Below are 24,415 nucleotides of genomic sequence, written 5' to 3'. Positions count from 1 at the left end.
ATAATTTCTTCTGATCGTGACGTGTATAAAATTTGTGTGTCTCTTACCGTATCACATAGATTGCAATTGAGATCGTATAAAAAAAAATGTGAATTTGAATTTGATGAAAGATTTTTCCCTTTTTTATCACAGGGGTACATAAAAAACTCAGAATTTGTGACATTTTTACCACTTTTCTATTTCTATAATTATAATCTTACAAATATCCTAATTCAAATGAAACGTGGCCTATTTTTTATTTTTATTTTGATAACGATTTTTTCATAATAACTTTATTTAATTATTGATTTATGTACTTTTCTACTAGATATTTTTAGCGATTTTCAGTGTTTTTAGAAAAAAATGATATTTATTTATTCATACATATCACTATTAATTGTTAATAATCTGTCCAATTATTGCATAATGAAAAATAATCTATTTTTGAGAGGGAAGTATTTAATATTTAAACAAAACGTCACCACTGCTAGCATAAATTGTAATAAAACTTCCAATACCAAAGAAACCCCTTTTGCCGACAGAAATTTTACAGAAATTTGATCGATAAAGAAAATTGAAAAACAAAATAATATATTATGTATCAAGTTTACAAAATAATTTTTTTTTTTTGTAATTGTACAATGTCAATCTCTGTTACCTTTTGTTTCTCATATTTGAATTTTTATTCGGCAGGAAAAGGGGAAAATTACCTCTGAAGAAGTTGGAATCCAATAAGTTTGATTTTCTCTCCTCTTGCAAAAAGAGGGAAGGTCTCTTAATTTTCATTATCTAAACAACAGTTTAAAACTTTCAGTTTTTTTCCAAAAAAAATAGCTCAAAATGTATTTAGAAAAATTATCATTATAAGATTGAAGTAATTATTTATTTAAATTGGAGTGTGTAACAATCACAGGGTTCAATCAACTCGTTTGATCCTAATTAAAATTCTCTCAATCAGTGCTACTCGCTGCTTTTTATTTCCAGTACCACTTCTTATTCTTGCTTCAGTATATCGCCCATGTCGCTTGGCGAGAGAACAACTTATTCTTCGCAGCGCAAAGTCACCGCCCGAGGTCGGCAGAGAAAATAAGAACCGCGCGTTTAATAAAATAGTAATTTAACCATCTCGTTTGCAGGCGTGATTGATGACTCTCGTTATTTAAATCGTATCGCCGTTTGTCTTACGCGCATTTAGAGCTTTAATCCAGATTTTATCGCGCGCGTCCAATTAATATAAAAGACCGCGGCGACAACACGCTGCTGTTTTATATTGTCCCGCGGCTCTTTTTTTTTATTTCGGATTTTTTCGACGACGGCGCACACATGGTGCGCTTAATTAATGATGATGTCGTTTTAATCGCGGCGCGAAACTCGCCAGGCTTGACATTCGCATTGAATTATTGCGTTTCTGCGAATGGGTTATGAAGCTCAAAACGGCCGGATTTGAATGAATGACGGGTGGATTTTGCAAAACGCCACGCGTTTCGGGAAAATGGTGGCATTTCACTTGATTTATTTGCGGTCGGGACGCTATAAACGCGGAAAGGCGTGGGCGTTTGCTGGAAATGTCAGATAAACACTCGCCTCACGTGGCCGCAGTTTCCATTTTGGGATGAATTCAAACAGTTTCACTCCAAATTTAGTAAATTAAAAATAAATTCAGTGGTTTTGGTCTATATTCAGCACGATCAATTTGCGGTTTTGACAGAAGCATTTAATTTTAAAAAAAATTAACTTTCGCCTTTTATTGCTAATAAAGTTCAATCTCAGACGTTAAAACAGTAAAACTCAAATAAAAATTACTCACCCAGGTGTAAATGGAGAAAATCATAAAAAATATATTTGTGAAGCAAATGAAAGTAATTTTATATTTCAATGCCTTAGTCATTTTTCGAGCCTTTTATGGCATTGCATTGCAAGGTGCGATTTCACAATTATTTTAATATTTTTGTAAATACAATGTTGAATTCTTGGAAATCATTAAGGTCAATCCAATTTCAATAGAAGGCTACTTTGCTGATAGACATCTACATTTGTATGTACACTTTTTCAACGGGCTAATTTTCCTTGATTTGCACAGGAGCAAAATGAGTCACACGATAGAATCTGGTTTTCGAAAACAACAAGTTTACAAGCGCTTCAAACGAGCACCTTGTGTTTGTGTATAATTAAATGCGCAAGAAGCCCCGTGGCTTATTTTTTTTTCGCATATATTTGGAAAGTACGGAGCAGATCGCGTATAAAACCACACGTCATTGCGACACGCGTTGGAGCAAAAAAGCAGCTCGCGGAGAGAAAGAAGATAATTACAATAATAAACCGGCTGACCAGCGGTAGCGATCAAGAAAAATTATCGCATAAACTAGCCAAGGCGAAATAATATAATAATTATATGTGCGACGCAAAAGCGGGTCATCGAGTAAAGCTGATGGGAAAGGTCAGTCGAGACCTTTCCGCGGGCCATCCGTCGTTGGAATGTCAGAGATCAAAAGGAGCGATTATTAAATTTGCTACAAATGTAACTTGCTCTCAGCCAGATATTCTACGTTTTTTTTAACTTTTCCAAGAATGTATTACAGCGAAAGAGATCACCGAGTACACAGTTTTTCAATTTGCAAGTGGCGAGGAGAGAATTGATAACGAGTCGTTCTCGCCGTGGGCGCGAGCAACATTTTTGTCGGCGCCGCGGAATTTGTTGCGAAACCTGCTAGAGTAATGGACGTGTCAAATTTTTATCGAGGATAATTAGTTAAAAAAAATTACAGTTGGATCAACGCGTTAGCCTAACTGATATAAATTAGAGTTTAAAGCCTCTTTGGTTCTTTACGCTAATTTGCGCGATAATTTTCTTGCCTCTAAAGTGCTCTTAAGACTAAAATTGCTTGACCACTTTTAATAAACCAAGCTGACACTCTTGATTAAATTATTTCTCCTTTAAAAATAATAGTAAAATGCATCTAATTGTAGGGTGAGCCCCTAGATAGAAAAAAAATATTCAATTTGAAGTCGTCGTTTCAATACAATTTCTATTAGACATTTAGATAAATAAGAATTAAAAAAAATATTGAAGGTATTAAAGCTGGTTTTGTTTTTAACTGTTTAGGATAATTTATTTGTTAATAGTTTTATAACATTTGACCCTGAATCCAGGTCAACCCTGCCATATGATTAGCATGGATTAGCATATAGATTTTTCTGAAAGCCTATATGGGAGATAGATTTTTCCAAATGCCCAGTAAGTAATTCATATTATTGTGGAAAAATAAGAGTGGTGCAAGTGGCCATACATTATTTTAATTTTTGTTTTTTTAACTTATATCAGAGTCACTACCTGAAGTTTAATCCTAATCTTATCCCCAAATTTGAAGCATTTATTGAAAAAACAAATTAAAGACAAACTTTTCCTCATTGAAAATTTTCAATTTGTTTTTATTTCAAAAACAAAGCAGTATTTCTCATGAGCAAGAAAAAAAATGAGATTATTAAACACCTCAATTTTTTTACTGATATCTCTAATAATTGAGTGTTTTTTTTACATTTTAATAACTAGCTCGTTACCTCGCATTTATTACTCCATAAATATTTCGAGAAAAAGTCGCAGGCTTATATTGCGTCAGACAATGTCCAGCATTGAGGAAAGTATGAGATGAAAATGACAGGTTGCGTGCGCGCCGAGCAATTATGCCGCATTAAAAATTAAACAATAAAACGTATCAGATGGAGAGTAAATACGGAAAAACTTGCAGCAACCAATGAAATTAATCGCGATCAACAGAAGGCAGTGGAGCTCGAGAATGATAAACGATAAGGTCACGGAGCGATCACGACAGGCCGCGCGATATGTATCGTGTTGCCTGCCCGCAGATTAATCATCTCGCAACGAAAGAGTGAAGAAAAAATTCGTGATTTAAAAATAAATAATGCGTCATCATTCGATTCTCTTGATCACAAGGGAGGATTTTGAAATTTCTTCGCAGCAAAAATCGAAGCACGCTCGGTTAATTATCATGTCAATCGACCTGATTTGGATGAGAATCGGTCCACATGTTGCGTATGGAAATTCGGCTGTCTGTTGAATTGACGACGGCACGCAAGTCTCAAACGAAAAACGACGAAACGTGACAGACCTCAGACGGTTCCCGAACATTTGAAGATGATTTATTCAAACTTTGATGTTTGGGCAGATAAGAATAAAAAAGAATACGTGGTTCGTGACACGAGCTAAATTTTGTGGTGACTGCGCAATTGCCGACAAGTAATTTGACCAAATCGGGCGAAACTTCGATTTGCTCGCTCCGTAAAAAAATGTTAAACGAAAGTCGTTTTTATGCCACTTTTCAGCCCGAGGCGAGTTAATAACATTATAAAATTGTAGTACGTTCAGGTCGTGCTGACATAATTTTCACGTCAATCAGATTTCAACTCCGCTGTTCACGCCGAGTAAACGGTGATGAATTTGGCACTTCAAGTTCTCTGTACGGAGTGGAATTTTAAGATCATAACATTTGATATAGCATAATTTCGTGATCAAAGAAATATTTCTGCAGGAATTCTTGGACAAAACGTCACACTTCACACGTTTATTTTCATAATTATAAATTACTTTTTAGTTTAAAATTATTTAATTTTTAATTAAAGAATAAAATCAATTATAAATTTTGTATCAAAAATTAGATTGTTCAAGAACACGCAGACAACTTGCTGAAAATTGACTTATTTACGTTAGAAAATTGAGCAACGATTTTGACTCTTCCACCGAAAACCTTGCCGAACGTAATTTCACCTCTGGCGCGCAAGTCTTCAAACAACTTTTCCTCTCAAAACGATTGCGAAAGCAAAAAAGCCAATTAAACTGTCGACTCGAAATGATTTAAGGAGTGTTGTTTTAATTACCGCGAAAAAGGCAGCCGACCCATCACGCACTTTAAATATTTTTACTCTCAAAGGACACTCGCCACCGTCTGTCTGCACGCTGTAAAAAGTCAAACAAATTAATTTGTCGCCTGCCGAATGAAGTAATAATAAAAGCCGCAAATAGAAGCCAGCAGCGGTCTTTTACGAGCGTGCCTGCATAAATTTAGCCCGTTTCTTGAAGCTGAGTGAGAGGATTAAATTGGACGAAAACGATTCCAAGCCCTTTCAACAACCGAAAAGAAGTTGCGGCGATCATTAAAAACGCGGGTTTAGAATTTCTCTCGTCATTAACCGTCTTTTCAAATAATGACTTTATTATCGACCGAAAAACTGGAGCATTTCATGCGAAGGTCGTATCTAGTTTTACGAAATCTCTCTTAATGAGATGCAATTAGATCTAATAGGAAACAGACTTATTACATTAATTATGTAGCGGCTCAAAAATTCAAAAAAACTTGCTTAATTCATGTCACTGACTGTACCAGGGGCCGCACAACTGCAAATTTATTCTACTTGATTAAAATTCATAAAATAATCAGCAGGCCGTTCATTCTTATGATTTAAGCTTCAAGAGAGATTTCCTTCTCCGATATCCATATTTAGAAATGACTCTCCTGCTCAGTATTTAGCAAGAGATTTATCGTCAGTAAATTTATTGCTCCGGCCTCTCGCGACTGAACATTTGAATTTTCATTGACACCGTATATTTATTTGCCTCGCCACAACACAGTAGCAAAAAATTATCTCCAAAGCTTGTTATGTCCCCAGCAGCAACTTCAAAGTCTGCGGTTGATAAAAGATATTTTGATACGCACGTCAGAGTTCAGCGGCATTTCAGTATAACTAATGTCATTGTAAGGGCAATGCGTAGAAAGCAAATAAATATAAATAAATTTCAATTCAAATGCTTGAAATTCAGTTGACCATTTCTGACCTTTTTGCTTACGTCTTTCATAAATTTTTATTATTATTATTTATTCTTATCAGTCGATACAAAAAAATTTGAGATTTGAAAAAGAGAATAAAGGGTTTACAACTAGCAGATGTCTGCTAAAACGCCCGATATCAAAAGGGACTCGGCCGCCGCGGTAAACCAGTAATTAGTTCATTGATAGAAAAGAACTTAATTTTAATTTCTCAATAAAAGGAATTTGAAATTTCATTTATTTGATCAATAAAAACATTTTTACTATTGATATCAAAGGCCATTGCGACAGATACATAATCTTTATCTCATAAGTTTGAGTAAAATTCTTTCCATTTTGTCTAAACTAATTTGTTTTTCAAAAATTTACCAAATAATTGAATAAATAGTAACAAGTGGTTAAATAAAAAACAAAAATAAATTGAAATCTATAAAAACTCCAAAATATGTGATAATTTTAATACTACTATTACTTTCAGTAAGTCTCCAAACAAATTTTATTTTTAGCGGCTCTTGGTGCAAATTTTGGACAGCTTTTCATAAATGAAATCTGTGCAGAACCCTTTTCACTCGCGCTCACTCAGCCGTCACTAAAACCCATCAACGCAACTTTTTGTTTTCGCGCCGAATCAATTTTCGTCAGCTTTGTTGTCGCGCTTCCTCCTTGTCGCTTTTTATTTCGTTTGGCGGATTTTCAGTTGTCGTCGTCAAAGGCGGGCGAGCGCTCGGCCGTGAACGCGCGTGCAACTTTTTAATCCTTTGCGAGAGCACACGTTTCCAATCGAGCACCTCTCATCACATTTATTACATCATCAACCTGTCAAACAACCTTTCAAAGCGAGCAGAATCCGAGTGTTTTTATTTTTTTCTTATTCCCAACGTGGACGTGTGGGTGATTCGAGCTGCTGCCGTTTTTGCAGCAGCTTGATTTTTTTTTTTTTTAACTCTTTCATGACTCACGGCTGCACTAACTGAAAAGCAGCTCTCTTCACGCGCCACTTGGCCCTGTTAATTATTGCACCCGCTTTCATTTACATCTCCGTCAGTTGACATTTTGGCAGCATTTAATTATACCAGCCGATTTTCAAACATTTAATCTCGACCCAAACGTGAACTCGTTTTTTTTTTAATCACGTTTAATTTAAGAGCTGAAAGTTGGTGTTTTTGCTCGCGATTGAGCCGTTTGCGTTTAGCCGTAGAGGAATTTTAACTGGAACACATCAAAAGCGGCCGAGGAAGAAAGAGAGGAAGGCTCTCGCTATTGCCAAAAATCAGCGATATATGTTGTTTGTTTTTACAAACACGCTTTGATGTTTTCTAAAAAGCGACAATAAAACCATAATGGTTACCGGGGGAAAGAACAGAGAGGAGGCATTTTTTAAAATTTATTCAATGTGTTTCTATTTTAAACAATAACCTAAAAAAAGTAAAAGATTTATTTTAAGCTCTTGCCTGTTTTGGGCGTGAATAAAATTAGGGAATATACATTATTTATAAATTAGTGGCAACAAGTAATATCATTTTTTTGTTTCTTTCAAAGAGCCATGCCACATGCCACTTAATTAAAGTAATTAAAAGTGAGATGAAGCTTTTAAGTTTACTGTATCATAATTATAAAACATTGATTTATGAAGTAAATTGAAAATTTGCTATTAAAATTTGTTTATAGCGTCAAATAGTACGAAACTATTTTCTGCAGTCACAAACTTTGTATCTTTGGTCAAGCAAAATATCTTCGTCTATGCTCAATTTATTAGAGATAAGAGTAAACAAAAACAATTTATGTTAAACTAAAAAAGCAAATAAAAAATTTAAAGTAAAAGTTAAATCAAACAACAGTTAAAAAAATTAAGTAAAATGGCAAATTAAAAGCGATGGATTAATTAGCATTTAAAATATTTTAACCCAGTAAAAGTTGTAATATAATTATAAAAATTGTTTTGTTCTATTTACCGATTATTTTACTTTCACAACAAAGTTTGTTTTTCTATTCAAATAATATTGCTGCAGAAATTAATCTTGTACTTAAGTTTTCTTACAAAGTTGAAAGGTCATTTGAAGTTTCCTTTACAACTCAATCATAAAGACCGATCTATTTATGTTTTTTCAAACTGCAGTTTCTATTGTGTTCTGCGTCCCCGTTTGCGTGCCGAGTTGATGGAGAGATGTATTGGAATAGCGTGAACACGAGATCGGCGGAATCGCAAAAATGCAATAATATATTGTGCGCCGCGAGTCGCTCTCAGCACTGATTAAAATTTCCGAGATTCCAGCGAGTGTTCGCTCTCTGTGTTATGCTCTCTCTCGCTGCGAATGAAGCGGTCTCTATATATTCTTGCTTTGTGCGGGCGCTTCTCTTTTGCTGACAGTGATTTATCGTGCCCTTGGTCGTTATCGTGGAAAAAGTAATTTTGATGGAAAACTTTCCCGCAGCATCGTGTACACATTTTACATTTCCCAGCGGCGAGAGAGCACGCGATTATGACGAGCTGCACTTTGTGGAAAAATGCAGTGCAAAAATGACAGAGAGCAAAGGTTGGAGTGGCAACAAATAACATTGAAATCGCTCTTTATAAAAACTTGCATTATTATTCTGCGCTATTGAAAAGTGGCAGTGCCTGCAGCTAGCGTCAAAGTTAAAACTTATTCCCATAACATCGGTTTTGTAATATTATGTTGCTTTAGTTTGCACTCAAAATATGAGATTTGAAAATTGCACACAAAATTTTAGAAGAATTCTGTAAGATAGAATCGTTCCATTTCCATTTCTATTTTGTCGTCAATTTTATTAGTTGTGCCATTTATTTAATTATATTTAATTTAATTATTGCCAATGCTTACAGTGATTTTCAAATGATTTTTTTTTCAATATATTCGAGTCAGTAAAATTTATAAATTTATATGAATTATTTTATTTTGAAAGAAAATGTATAACATAATATTTATAGCTTGCGTAATTCTTAAATAAAGTCTATCGCACCCCCTTAAGCGCAAATCTTTTTAGTTGCAAATCTTTTTATGACTCATAATTAGAGGGGATCAAGGATTTTTTTTCTTTAATGAAGCTAAATCAATATCTTAAAAATTTAATATAATTTGCACTGACACCTAATATACCCAATGACAGAGCTCAAGCAACAATCAAAATATCTTTCATTGTTGTGATGCGCATCAGTCGACCAGCCACGCAGTTTATATGCCACTTTTGGAGTGTCAGTGATGGCCGGAAGGCCAGCCCAGTGGGTTGAGAACGCGCGCTCAATGTAGAACTATATTTCGACATCAAGTCTATGTAGAACTATATTTCGACATCAAGTCAAATGTAGAACTATATTTCGACATCAAGTCAAATGTAGAACTATATTTCGACATCAAGTCAATGTAGAACTATATTTCTACATCAAGTCAACGTAGAACTATATTTCTACACCAAGTCAATGTAGAACTATATTTCTACATCAAGTCAATGTAGAACTATATTTTGACATCAAGTCAAATGTAGAACTATATTTCGACATCAAGTCAAATGTAGAACTATATTTCGACATCAAGTCAATGTAGAACTATATTTCTACATCAAGTCAAATGTAGAACTATATTTCTACATCAAGTCAAATGTAGAACTATATTTCTACATCAAGTCAAATGTAGAACTATATTTCGACATCAAGTCAATGTAGAACTATATTTCTACACCAAGTCAATGTAGAACTATATTTCTACATCAAGTCAATGTAGAACTATATTTTGACATCAAGTCAAATGTAGAACTATATTTCGACATCAAGTCAATGTAGAACTATATTTCGACATCAAGTCAATGTAGAACTATATTTCTACATCAAGTCAAATGTAGAACTATATTTCTACATCAAGTCAAATGTAGAACTATATTTCTACATCAAGTCAAATGTAGAACTATATTTCTACATCAAGTCAAATGTAGAACTATATTTCTACATCAAGTCAAATGTAGAACTATATTTCGACATCAAGTCAATGTAGAACTATATTTCTACACCAAGTCAATGTAGAACTATATTTCTACATCAAGTCAAATGTAGAACTATATTTCGACATCAAGTCAATGTAGAACTATATTTCGACATCAAGTCAATGTAGAACTATATTTCTACATCAAGTCAATGTAGAACTATATTTCTACATCAAGTCAAATGTAGAACTATATTTCTACATCAAGTCAAATGTAGAACTATATTTCGACATCAAGTCAATGTAGAACTATATTTCGACATCAAGTCAATGTAGAACTATATTTCTACATCAAGTCAATGTAGAACTATATTTCTACATCAAGTCAAATGTAGAACTATATTTCTACATCAAGTCAAATGTAGAACTATATTTCTACATCAAGTCAAATGTAGAACTATATTTCTACATCAAGTCAAATGTAGAACTATATTTCGACATCAAGTCAATGTAGAACTATATTTCTACATCAAGTCAATGTAGAACTATATTTCGACATCAAGTCAATGTAGAACTATATTTCTACATCAAGTCAATGTAGAACTATATTTTGACATCAAGTCAATGTAGAACTATATTTTGACATCAAGTCAAATGTAGAACTATATTTCGACATCAAGTCAATGTAGAACTGTATTTCTACATCAAGTCAAATGTAGAACTATATTTCGACATCAAGTCAATGTAGAACTATATTTCTACACCAAGTCAATGTAGAACTATATTTCTACATCAAGTCAAATGTAGAACTATATTTCGACATCAAGTCAAATGTAGAACTATATTTCGACATCAAGTCAATGTAGAACTATATTTCGACCTCAAGTCAATGTAGAACTATATTTCTACATCAAGTCAATGTAGAACTATATTTCTACATCAAGTCAATGTAGTACTATATTTCGACATCAAGTCAATGTAGAACTATATTTCGACATCAAGTCAATGTAGAACTATATTTCGACATCAAGTCAATGTAGAACTATATTTCGACATCAAGTCAATGTAGAACTATATTTCGACATCAAGTCAATGTTATGTAGAAGTGTGTAGAAGTATCTCGCATCATTCCCCGTTGACTTTGCCCGATCTCTTCCTGGCCAACATTCACCCCTCCTGGGGCCCTTTTCGAGTCAATTTTTATTGTTAATTGATTTCAATTTAGTTGACCCTCGTCACCACGCATCACGTCAGGCAAGAAAATAATATATTTTCAAAATATAATGAATAAAAATTTCGGAAAATAATATTTCAAGAGTTGCTAAATCATTTTAATGTCGTAATATAATTTGCACTGACACCTGAGATACCCAATCACAGAGCTCAAGCAACAATCAAAATATCTTTCATTGTTGTGATGCGCATGTCGACCAGCCACGCTGTTTATATGCCACTTTTGGAGTGTCAGTGGTTGCCGGAAGGCCAGCCCAGTGGGTTGAGAACGCGCGCCCGGTAACTGGGCGGGCAGTACTGCACTGGCCCGCGAGTCACTACCGGGGCGGGGTTCGAAACCGGACTGGGCTGCCCTTTCTCACACCCTTTTTTACGTCCAATTCAATTCGAAATCACGTTTTTTTATTGAAAACTATTGCATATTTCTATAAAAAAAATTAAATATCTATAAATCAATAAAAATATTTATTTATAAACATTTGACTTTTTTACTTAGAAATTCCGTTATATGAAGTAAAATTTGAGTTCAATCACTTAATTAATGCTAAATAAATTTCTTCTATCCCCTGCATTTTGTGTTTTAAAATTCACAATCTGTTTAAGTTTTTTCATAAAGTTCTCTTTGTTATTTTCATAATTATACTTCAGATTATCCTATTTGGTTAAAGTCGCTGTTTGGAGTCAGTTGTCCTTTAATTTTTGCAACAAAAAACAAAATTAAGTACAGCTTGGGCAATTTCATTTTTATTGAAGATTGTGTGTTGACTGTTGGGAATAACTTTTTTAAATTAAAAAAAAAAGAAAAAAATGCCATCGATATAAATATTAAAGATAAATTTAACACTATCTATCATTATGTATACATACACTGAAACAAATCAAGCCTTTGACTGTCCAAATAAGCCTAATTGGCGCCACTTGGCGTCGCTGAATAATGAATTAATCTTGCAAAGTGCTAGCACGGCAACTACGCACTACGTATTTATTTGTATAAAACGTCGAGCCAATAATAAATTAGGGTAGGTTGGCGCATTATATTGTAGCAGAAGAGAAGCTGCTTGTGCGCTGGTTTCAATAAACCCTTTCTTTGATGCACTGATTAGATAATGGAAGCAAACATTGACGAGGGCTCAATAGAAAAAAGAGGCAGCTTTTGTGATTCCCGTGACAAAGCAAGCCGAGTGCATGGAAAGGAAAAGAACAGCTCTGCCTTTTCGGCAGTCAATTTTATTGCTGCGAATTTTTCTCTCTTATCCGATCAATTTGCCGAAGAATTATTGGGCCGGAATAAATGGCCATTCCTGTGTCACTCTTTATTTATTTTTTCTCTCTTAATGTCAAAGCTGCTTTTGCGCGGAACAAAGGGAGGAGAGGAGAGAAAGGCACTTACTGCAGGAAATAATAGCCGGGCTGCTTTTTTATTATAATTGAAATCAACGAGCGCGCGCTGCAGCCTTTATTATTCGCTGCCTTTGAGAGTGCAAAGATAAAAAGCAGTCCTTTTTGCGAAGACACACGTCGGAGGCTTTCAAGTTCTTTCTCCTTGCGTTGTTTGGTTTTCAATTAGTATGGGGCAGAGAGCAGCAGGCGGATAAAGTACTCGACTGGAGAGGAAATTTTGCGGGGGAAATGAAATTTGCTGCGTGTTTAATTCCAGCAACCCTTCATCAAACAGCTCGTGAAGTTCAAAGAGAGAGAATTTTCCTGTTTCCTCTTTGACAAAAGAAACTCAAATCTGTTGGAATATCTTGATTTAATCTCTGGATTAAATTGTTCTTAAAATTTGAATTAGGATTTATAAGAAGCGGTTAATTTTTTTTTTAAATTTAAGTTTTAGAAATCGTACACAATGTTTGACAACTTTTTGCGACTTTTTGAAAAAATAATAAAACAATTAAAGTTCATTGTTGATGGTTTTTTTGCCTTGTTACATTATATTGTTGGTATTTAATTAATGAAAAAAAATCCTTGAAATAATGAAAAATTGTTGAAAAAAAGACACAGATTTTGCTAAAACTCCTGGAATAAAAAAGATCTCATTTGCCATTGTGTAAAATATTTTGCAATATTTTGACAAATATGCAAAATTATTAATAATAAACCTTTAATTAAATTCAACTTGAACACAAAAATTCCAGAACTGCTCTAAAAACATCATATTGTTGGTATAGTTTTCCGACTTAAAATTTTCCAAATAATATTGATGTATTAAAACGCATTGAACCGCCGCAAGGTAAAAGAATTTACTCTAAATTATCCATATAATGATACAAAAGCAATTTCAAACAATTGTTTTCCATTTTGGAGTCAACATCTGGCGTAATTGTACGCAGAATATTGCGATTCAGGCATCACTTGCCGCCGGCGATATGTTGTTTATTAATTCTGCAGCGAGTGAAACGCAAGAAGTCTGCAAAATGCTTGCGCTGCGACAAACATGCAGCATTGAATTCAAATCAGCCGAGAAAGAAAGGAAGAAAGTGAGTTTGGCACAATGGCATACGGGATTATATTCATCCTTGGCGCGTAATTGGCCGCAATCTTCGTCGCCCCACGCTTGCCGATGTGTTGTGCAAAACATTCGCAAGCACTTCATCATTGCGGTTGAGAGAGAGAGAGAAAAAACATCACGTGACTTCAACTGAGCAATCTGGAAATTTTTGAAACAATTCACACGGTCATGATGTAAAAATATTTATTGAAACATTTTTAAACGTATTTTTAACATCAAAGGATTCGCCGAAAATATTTCTTACTCAACCTTCGAACAATGCGTCGTTGACGACATAATTCTTCTCTCATACAATAAACAATCGCCCCTTAATTTGATTTCACGATCGTCCCTTTCAAGTGCAAACGTAGCTGGAATGTGTCGCTGCAGAGATACAGCAGCTCCCTTTAATGTAAATGGAATTATTATTATTACGTGAGAGTGATGGCTTCCTTGCGATTAATGCCGCGTGCAACTGACATTTACACTGCTGGGTGATTCGTACGTGCGGCGATTATTTTTCCAGTTGCATAACTCCCTGGCTTATTCATGTTATGTATAGAAATAATTGTTTCCAACATATTCTAATTAAACCCTGTTTTAACAGAATAACAGAAAAATGTAGTATACTCGACAGATTTTTCACTTTTATTTTTTTTTTACTATTTGTATTATGTATAGAAATTTTATGTGATAAAAATTATCTCAAATTCTTTCAATTAAGACTTCCAATTGATCACAATCGATATTTATAGTTTAAATTTTACTTTGCTTAATTTTTCTTACACCTGTTAACTAAATTATTTGTTATTCCAAATTTATAAGTCTTTTGTTTTAGTCAAGAAAAGCCTATTTCATTTCATTATTCCTGTAGCCCTGCTTGCCTCATAGCAACGACCAGACTTTTATTTTCGTGGAAATCTGTCTGAAAAATGCTATGGTAACCAGCCAGATTAAAACCGCCCAAGCTCCGTGATCTCCTCGTCTGCATTTTATTCCCCCATGTGCTTGGCTCAACTTTTCCAGCACCAATATTTTTGTACCTACAAATCTCCCGAGTTAATACCCAGTTGAAACGGGTCCAAATCTGCTGCATATCTTTGCTGAAATAGCCAAATTCCACTTTATTGCGTCCCAGATGAAATTAATACCACCTGCTCCGGAACAGAATTTTTCCCAGCCGCGCGTTACGTAATTCATCACTTTTGCTGCAAGTCTTATCCGACAATCAAATGTCAGAGTTGAGATTTCGGAGTGAAAACTTTTGCTGGATAAAGAACTTCGCAAACGCAAATAAACTCGTGCAAATTCTCAAAGGGAACTGACTGGTCGTCTTTTTGATGTGATTGCAGGTTCGCCTCCGTGGGTGGGCGCCAACCCTGCCCGGAGGGAAGTTCGGCCGCCCAAGATTGGAGATATTCCACGGTAAGTACGCAATTAAAACTTCTAATCTGTCTGGGATTTGTTTTGCGTCGGGCTGCTCGTTTTTGTTTGTTCCGCCTCGACGGGCACTGGGCAGGTGAAAACGTCTTACAACTTTTGCCGCACTACAACTTATCGAAGAAACTTGACTTGGCTCTTTTTATATGTATTTTTTTCTATTTGACAAGGGTCTAGCTATGAAAAAAAAAATAATTAACAAATCCGAGATATTAAAGATTCATTTTTAATGCAGTAATTAATTAAAAACACTTTCAAGATGAAAACTGAGAGATAAATTTATTATTATTTTCTGTTTGAATAATTTAAAAGTAAAAAAAAACTTGATTCATTCAATTTTAGAGTATTATTGTTGATTGTTCGTTTGGTCAACTGTTCAAATCTCTTTAAAGTTGATATATAATTAGTTCTGATCCTGTTCTGATCTTACTAATCACCAAAGTAAAAAGTTTTATGCTCAAATTATTTATTAATTTAAGCACAAAACTTGAGGAATTATTGATTTAGTAAGGATCACTTTCCCTATTTAAATAATTAATCCCTCTGGCTTACTCCCTAAATTAATTAATATTATTCCCTTTCGTTGCAAAGTTTAACGTTTCAAGAAAACTCTTAAATCTCTTGAACGTCATGAAAGTTTTTCCTGAACTCTAAATCAAATCTTGCACCTCTCGGCAGCTGCAACGGAATTCAACGATAAATAATATCGTGAGCTGCATGTTTATTTTCCGACAAAACTTTGCCGTTCAGGCCAGTTTTTGCAAGTCATTCCCGCAGTAAAACTCTAAATCGCACTTTTTACAACTTCCTCCGTCGGCGCAGCACACCAGGGAGGCAAATAGAGAAGAAAAACTCCCCAAACGCCGGGGTGAAAAACGAGCGACCTCATTCGAGTCGTGTCAAAGTCGGTCACTTTTATCCGTCTTGGAATTCCCGCGGGCGTCAATCGGAAGCGAGATCTATCGAGACAGACTGCGGATCACAATGATTTATGCGCCGCTCGTCCGTCTATTAATTTAGCCGAGGCGCGTTGCCTGTCAAAGTGGCCTTTAATTAATTTCGCACATGATCGCCACTCGATATCCGGTGGCGCGACAGCCCCCTCGGGCCTTTGCAGAAATGGGTTAGTGGCGCGAATAAAATGCAACTCGTGGACTCTTTTCGGGGATGCGAGAGGGGAAATAGTGCTCACTCGGCGCTCGACCCCGCAATCGGTCACCATGGCGACCGGCGGCAGGGGTGCCAAAGTTGGCTGCCGATCTGGCGATAATAGCATCAAAAGTTGCCGCGCGCAATTGGCACTTTGGGCCGAAAATCGGCTTTTTCTGTCGCCTCGATGCGGAAATTAAGGTGATGGAAAGTGCGAAATTGGTGCTTTTAAAAGTCTCCACTGATTGTGAAATGCGTTTGAATGTTGGAGATTGGAGGGATTGAAATAAAGTTTTTTTTATAGTTCTCTTTATTCAACATTAAATTATAAAAATTCAATATTATCTTAAGATGGATTTGTTTTGTCTTTTGACATACGCAGCTGAGAGACAGAAAATTAATAGTGATAGTAGTGATTAATATAAAATAAAATCGCATTCTTTTAAAGATTTTCTGCAAATATCTCTAAATTTAGCAACTAGTCTGCTATAAATATTATAATAAAAATTTAGTTTTTTAAAATAACATAAAATTAATTACTTCAATTAAAAGTAAATGTACTTATTTATTTAAGACTTTTAAATGGAAGTAAACATAAAAATAAATAATCTTTTCTATTCAAAGCTCAGTCAACAAATCTCTCAAGGCTACTTTCGATTCAGCTCGCGGGATAAACATCTTCGTGTCTACACGATGAAAAACGCGATAGGGCGCTCGTTGCGAGTTGCGCGAACGGCGGAGAGAATTGGTTGGCACGACTGTGCCGGTGGCTCCTGCTGGAGCCAGAAAGGAAAAGTCCACATCCTCCTCAGTACGTTGATGGCAGCCCTTGCGAGATGATGTAATGCTTTACCTCATAACAACAGCGGAAGGCGAGGAGTGAGTACACAGGGCAAATAATTCTGTTTGTACGCGGCATGTGTGTTTATTTTGCCAACAAACGCCTCGGCACGCGTTCCGCCTCAATTTGATTAAACCTAGTCTTGCATCGCCGCGTTTCAAGTTCATGCCGAGATCAAATTGCTGATTTGGCGGAAATAGGAAATCGGTTGTATTTTCTTTTTTCATTTTATATACTAGTTGAATTTTTGCGGTTTGTTTGTTTACACAATCAAGAGATTAAAAATTTGATTGCAGAAATTTAATCAATTTAATTTTAATTTAATATACACATTTTCCGCGTGTTTTAAAATGTGCAAATTTCTTACCTGGATTGCCGGAGCGTGAATAAATTCCAACTTGGTCGGAAGAAGAAAGTTTCTTTCTTACCAGAGTGGCGCGCTTTTGTGTGCATTATGGCTTCTATTTCGGGCTTCGCACCCAGCTGCAGCAGCCGCCTCTCTGATAATACAAGCTTTTAATTGCTCCAGAACTTTTGACGACCAAAGTTTTGCCGTGACAAAAGCGAGAACCTTTTGATGATCATCGAGGCTCACCTCTGTACATAAGTTTCTCAACAGCTACTGCTCACACAAAAATTAGAATAAAATTTTTACAAATATATTAGCTTGATATGAAGGAAAATAATTAAATTAAGAAATGTAACCCAAATTAATTAACAATTTAAATGTCACAAGAGGGATGCAAATAATCTTAGAGATGTAAAATTTTAATAAATTAAAAAAAAATGTAGGTGGGAATCTATAAAATGAAATAAAATTATAGTAAACCATTTTAATATTTCAGACAGAGCTTTCTGAAAGTTCAAATTAAATTTTAAAATTAGAAGTATTCAATATTCAGCAGTGTCCGAATTACAAATTCTTCACAAGAGAAGTTGAAAGTAAAATTGAAACTATTATTTTCATTGACTGCAGACACCGGTTTTGGTAACTTTGATTGACGACCGACTGACAGCCGAGTGGCTTTTGTTTGATCTCCATTCTCTTTTGCTCTCTCCCACCACAGTGACCTGCCCGCCGCGGAAGCTGTCACTGTCAATCCTCTTGCATGCAAAACACGCGAAATTTGATTCGAGCCGGTACAACACCGCGCGCGCCGTACATAAATTTGCACTTTGCCGGTGCCGATAATGGCACATCCAGCACCGCGGAAAGCGGCGAAAAACCGCAATGCGCCGTTTGGTGGTGCTGCAGCGTTCGACACCTCCTATCTTGACAATTTGGCGCAACTCGCCGCTCATGCTTTTACGCCCGGTGATCCTTTTAAGTGCCGTAAGTCGGCTGCAATCAACAGCGAGCCGGCTCAGCCCCTTGAAACTTCTTATTGAAATTCACGGCCGCGCGCTGACGCCTTGGAACAGCCGTTTTGCCGGTACATCCTTTTGTGTCTCGGAAAAGTAGCCGAACTTTTCACTTAGGCAAATTAAGTCGCGGTGAGCAACTTTTCCTGCCGAGATTGGCTCCGCAGAGGAAGAGATAACACGGTTGCGAAAGTTGATTGCTGCTGAATTGGCAATTGCCTCCGTAATGATCTCCAGAAATAAAGTTCCTCTGGTGGAAAATTTAGCCCCAGCCATCTTTTGTGCATAAGGAAAGAGAGAGGAAGCTCGTTCTGAACTTTGCAAGTTTTATCTATGAAGAAAATGCTCTGCAGAAATTTGTTCTTTTTTTGGTCTGGTAGGTCTGAAAAATCCTTCTTGGAATTTGCAATATTGGCTAAATTTCTGCATCAATTAATCAAATTATTGAGCAATCTAGTACAAAAATAATAATTATGTTACTATTATTTATTGACTAATCAGAAATCAGAAATTAAATATAATAGCAAGTGCCAAATTTCTGCTGAAGTCCATTCATCAATAAAAATTAATTTTATAAATTTTGTTTCATTTTTTTCCCAAATTTTTTTTATAATAATGTTAATCTAAAATTTGAATTATTTATTTTACTAAGATATAAGAAATATAATCTTATTTGAAAAATTAATTCCAAATTTTAAGTAAATAAACTATAAATAACATATATTCAGTATTTATGAAAACTTTAATTTAAATTTTGTAAAAAAGATTTATATCAATCTTCTTATCTTTATCAATACTCAATTTTCTGTAATTTTTAAATCTATCTTAATTTTTTCTCTTATTATTCCATTACAAAAAGTGATGAAATTAATTTCATCGTCAAATTAAATTTTATAGAATCTTTTCCAAGCCCTGCTATGAAGATAATTTAAAATCCACCCTTCATTCAATAAAGATAATGAAATTCAGCCACCCTCTCGCTGTAATAAGAAAGATATTGCAAGACTGCAAGTATGAAAATTGAATAAAACCTCTCCGGATACCGCGCATATTTCAAGAGCTCCTTCTTCACTCTGAGAAAGTGAAATTAAATTGAGAAACGCGGCTTTCATTCATTTGAAATAACATTTTTTCAGCTCGTTTGAAAAATCCCATCCTGACTGTCATGTTTATACGCATCTCAGGAGGGCTGGCTTGATATCTTGCAGATTGTGCTCCCAAAAAAATTTGCTCGGCCGAATCTGGACATCATCAAAAGCAGCATTTTTCCTCCTCGGGAGGAAGAAAAACGGGCTTTGATCAGACATAACAGGCACGCATCCGACCTAATATTTTTTGGAGAAAAGGATGAATAATGTACATAGAGGGAAAATAAAATATATCTCTGAAAAAGGTAATAACGCGGAATATTTTCTTTGGCAGCAAACGAAAAGGCAAAAATTGTTTGTTTGCCAAAGCAGCATCAGCAAAAAAAAAATATACAAACGGCGCAGCTCTCGCTTGCTCATTATTATTTTTTACCCGATGCAAAAAAGGGAAAAGTTTGCAGCGTGCCTCGAAATTAAAACGGGCGAGCGAAATCTGGTATCGTGCAAATAATTCGAAACATGCACTCGGAATTTATTACTGGCCTGAGAAATTGTTATTATCTGGTGCACCCTCACGCGCGGCCTCAAGACCTTATCCTCCGTTGGAAAAAATAAGTCTGTTGCGCCGCAAAAAAATGGGAGTGCGCGCGATAAAGCTCCAGCGGCACACGCGTGTCTTTTATGCTTCATTTGCATGCACATAAAAAACACTCCGGGCGCTTCGGCGTGACAAAGCTGCTGCTTTTTATATGAGCGATAGACTCTGAATTCAATGTAGAGAAAGAGCGAGATACGTTGTAACTGCGAAATGATTTTCCCCTAGGGATGCACGCAGCTTTTCGACGCAAAACGCGGTTTATTGTAGCTCCGAGTTGATGGCTCAATTTCGCATTTGATTAGCTCCAGGGTGCAGAAAGCAATCGACTTCTATAGTTGTGTCGTGAAAATTTAAAATTTGGCAGGGGTTATTAAACATTCCCTTTTTCATTAATTATTGTAATATAAAAAATATTAATTTAAAATAATAATTATAATATAAACCATAAAAAGTAGATTAAGAAATAACCATTATGTTCATTTCATTATTTAATTGTAAACTGGAATTTTGGATTTTAAAGTTTCATTTTCTTATAATTTGAAATTGAAAATACCATAAATGTCATACAACACTAATCTTTTCACTACTTAATTTTAATACTTGAAGCTTTATCAAAACTCTTGCTATGATGGTGCCGTATTGTCCAACAAGTTAGACTTCTGTAGAATAATTTATCTCCAATTATTGATTGTAACAAATATGGCCGAAAATAAAAATCAATAATAAATAATTTTGGTTCTAATTTGCTATAGAATAAAAAAATTTTGTACCACCTGCCAAGTTTTATATTTTTTATATAGTTTGGAGCCAATTTCCCAGCACAAATTGCTTAATTCTCCAATTTTTTCCCCTGCAAACTTCTTTCATTCATCCGCGCACGTGGTGCACAAAACGTGATCAAACCTTTTGCAGCGCCAAAACTCCTGCTTATCCCTAAACACACAAAAAAAATGTTATAAAAGTTACTTATGGGATTCAAGTAAATTACAAAATTACATTTTTATCGATCTTGGGTGAAAAAAATCCAGGATCATCGTGTTGCTCGTTTCACGAAAAAGAATCTTTTTTGCATTTTTACTTGACGGTGAGAGTTTCTTCGGTGGAAATTGAAAGAACGCTGCGAACCTTGAACTTTTTCCGCTGACTTTTGGCCTGAAAATCGAACGGTGTGTGTAATTAAGTTCGCGGCGTTTCGCGTTCGCTTTGAAAACAAACGCGCGCGCGCACGTCATTTGCTCAGAGCTGTTGTAGGATCAAAGCGCGCAATCCGATCCGATTAGATCGCGGCGGCGAACAATGGCATGAGAGTGGCGCGAAATATTCTAATCAAGACGAGATCCGTCTCACAAGCGTTTGCGCGTTTTGTTAATCGATCCCGCCACCACCGCTGCTCCATCCAATATCCGGTGAGTGCAGCGTGTGGTGTGTTTTGCTCAAGTGCAGCGCGCCAAATGCGCACTAATTGAACGCCAGAAGTGTCGCTGCTTCATGTCGTCAGTCATCCAAGCAACGTAGAATATTGACTTGAAAATTACAATAACTACTGTAGACATTTTTTGTAACTAAATTAATATTAAACTTACGTGTAGTATTTTTATTTTATTTGTTTTATTTTTTAATTATAAATAAATATTTATAAATTTTTTCCATATTTTAATATTTAAAAAAATTGCAAATCTGCTGCACTCATATTCATGATTTTGTTTGTTAAATTATTGTATAAAATATTTAAGTTTTGTGGCTCTTCTTGTTAACTATTAATTATTTATTTAATGTTACATAATAAGCTCTTATTGTCTGTCGCAGAAGATTTTTCTGTAAAATTTAATTTAATTATTGGATGAATAAACAATAACAGGTTTGGGTGCAACATGATTATTTAATTAACCTTTAGATTCTTTAATAAAATTAAAACTCTCCTCTTTATCACAATCTCTTAAATAGAAATAGATGCCATTTTTGGCAATTATTAGAAAACCATTGTAATTTTGTAGTAGAAGTTCACGATCAAGAGTTGATTCATGGTGATTTGAATATAAAATTCGACTTTTTCTCGATGGGTTTTAAATTCAAATCACCACGAATTGTAATTTTATCCACCATTGCTGCAAAGACTCGATTGCCATTAACGATGTTTATTAATAATGTCCTTAATACCTTCAACAAAAACTTGTTCTTGAATCTCTTTGAAATTTATTAAAAATATATTAAAATGAAATCAACTAACGACTTTTTATTCCTCTGTAAGAAGCAACTTGCAGGATACAATAATTGTATTTGAATATGAGATCAACCTTTTTTTTTTAATTCAGAAACAACGCTTTTAATTTTAAAATCAATTCATGCAACTTATACATATTATGTTCCACCAATCTTTGATTTATCTTCCTTATTATTGTTAAATTTTATCTCTATAAAATCCATCCACGTAAGGAAGATGCATCTCAAGTCAGCAGCTTAGCGACAGAAAAACCGCACGGGCTAAATGTGAATGGGGTCTCGTCGCGAGTGACGAGGAACAGTCCCGCGGCGTTGCCCGTCAGTGTCACACAACACAGCGTGTGTCTGTCGTTTGCGGTTGCATTTCTCTCTTGCTGCGGCCGATTGTCGTCATCCGCAAGATCAGTCGCGACGAGATGTTTTTCCAGCAGCAGCTTCATTTCCTGCCGCAAATACCGCTGCACAAATTGATAGCTTTGCGCCTCCCACGACGCTCTCTCTCCAATTCCATCAGCCAGGGGTGCTTTTTGCTCAATGGATGCGCAGCACGATCTGAATATTCTGGCTGGATCCATCGACTGATTCGCACGCACCCTCGGCCGACCGACGTGAATGGCTTTGCAAACTCGTGGCAAGAATGCCGATCCGGAAAACGTCAATGAAAAATCACGTGCTTGGTGAGCTTGCGTGGTTTGTGATTTATCGTTCTCTTTGCGTCATATGTTGACCCACGATATAATTCAAAGCAATTTGAAGAAAAGCCAGCGCCGGATTTGAATGGAAAAGGAAGGCGAAAGAACTTTCGGAAAATTTATGACGTAAGGTGCAAGTTTTCTATAGAAAATCGGCTCGGCTGGCACCGAAAGGTATTACGGCAGTAAAAACCAAGGCGGCCTTACCAAAATAATATTTTATCACGTGTTTACATAACACGATGTTGGATTGCTTTCAGAATGTTTCATTCATAAAGGAAAACAAACAATTTTAGTCACTTTATTGGGCCTGCAATTTTTTTGCACCTTTTATTATGTTTCGTTCAACAACTCACGCTATTCTTTTATTAGGTTGGTTCAATCAAACGGACATGATATTGAAGTGAAATGAAGTGGTTTTTGACGAGAGTTTGAAAATTTGTATAAAATTTTATTAAAATTTTGTTCAAAAGACCGCAAAAGACCAAAAAATTAATATCATAATTTGTGAGTTATTGAATAAATTAGAAATGTTTTGTTAGTCAATTAATTAAATTAGGATAGATTTAAATCCAGAACGTCCAAATATTTTTCCGGAGGTCATTGTTGATTTTTGGCAATATTGTTAATTCAATTTTGTTCAAATTGAGCCACTCTCTGCTCACTGCTTGTCAAAATAACAAAAGGTGAAATGAATCATTTAAAGTTCACAAATATGAGAAAACAATTCTGATGAAATAATTGTCACGGTCGACTATTTGAAGTAGCCGCTGGCAATCGTGGAATTAAAAGTCCATACCCATTTTCCAGCTAATTAATTCCGTCCGATTATCTCTCATTCTGGCACTAGTCCAACCTATTCGTGTGACAAAAAACGAAACGAGAGAGCAAAAAAGTCCGAAAATGAATTCAAACGTCGTCCAGCAACGAGTCTGGAGCCAACTCTGCGCTGGCATATTATCGGTGCGGCTGCTTTGTCTGTCTGCGGGGATGAAAAATTGTCTGCCCAGGGTGGTGCTCTGGCCGCGCGCCAAAATCGGAAAAGACCAACCCCCACCGAATTTCCATTGTGCCCTCTTCGTACATACGAGGGCGCGTATTGATTGCGTTTTCGGCACTCTCGCCGCGCTGGACAAACACCGAGCGGCGAGCAGCAGCAGAAAAATTAATGGTGTTTGCCTCCAGATTTATTAGCCTTCCTTCTTTTTTTCTATACACACGTGGAAACAAACACTGCTGCCTTATCGCAAAATCACCATCGTCCTGCCTGACCCGGCGCTTATCGCGCGTCATTATCGCGAATCGCCGGCCTCTGCTTTTATTGACAAACTTGATATCGAGTGCGAGAATTTGCATTAGTTGAGCCAGCTGATCGCAGTGTAATTGAATCTTCTCTGCCCCTAGGTGCGTTAAAATCATGTAAGAATCATTTAATATTGATCAGTTTCTATTATTAATTTAAAAGAATTTTAAAAGCTTTTCTCCGTTTAATCTTCTCCTGCATAATAAGCTTGCAGAGGTTACCGCAAAGAGCTTTACTAAAATTTACG

At 35.6% G+C, this 24,415-nt stretch overlaps 1 protein-coding gene across 4 annotated transcripts in view; it reads left to right on the top strand.

Annotated features, from left to right (window-relative positions):
* The window catches only part of LOC132202328 (calcium/calmodulin-dependent protein kinase kinase 2), a 72,159-nt gene that overhangs the window by 21,968 nt on the left and 25,776 nt on the right, over window positions 1-24,415 (top strand). For 3 of the 4 annotated variants that reach the window (XM_059629177.1, XM_059629185.1, XM_059629192.1), the window contains one exon: window positions 14,828-14,900. In XM_059629177.1, the coding sequence (XP_059485160.1) occupies window positions 14,828-14,900 (73 nt within the window). Of the gene's footprint in view, window positions 1-14,827; window positions 14,901-16,819; window positions 16,944-24,415 lie in introns of those variants that run through there. The other variant, XM_059629200.1, reaches the window with a different exon arrangement.

Source organism: Neocloeon triangulifer, unplaced genomic scaffold (assembly GCF_031216515.1).
Source record: "Neocloeon triangulifer isolate White Clay Creek 2 clone unplaced genomic scaffold, ASM3121651v1 ptg000002l, whole genome shotgun sequence".
Taxonomy (NCBI): domain Eukaryota; kingdom Metazoa; phylum Arthropoda; class Insecta; order Ephemeroptera; family Baetidae; genus Neocloeon; species Neocloeon triangulifer.
The sequence above is the reverse complement of the archived record's forward strand: the minus strand, read 5'-3'. Positions and strand labels throughout refer to the sequence as shown.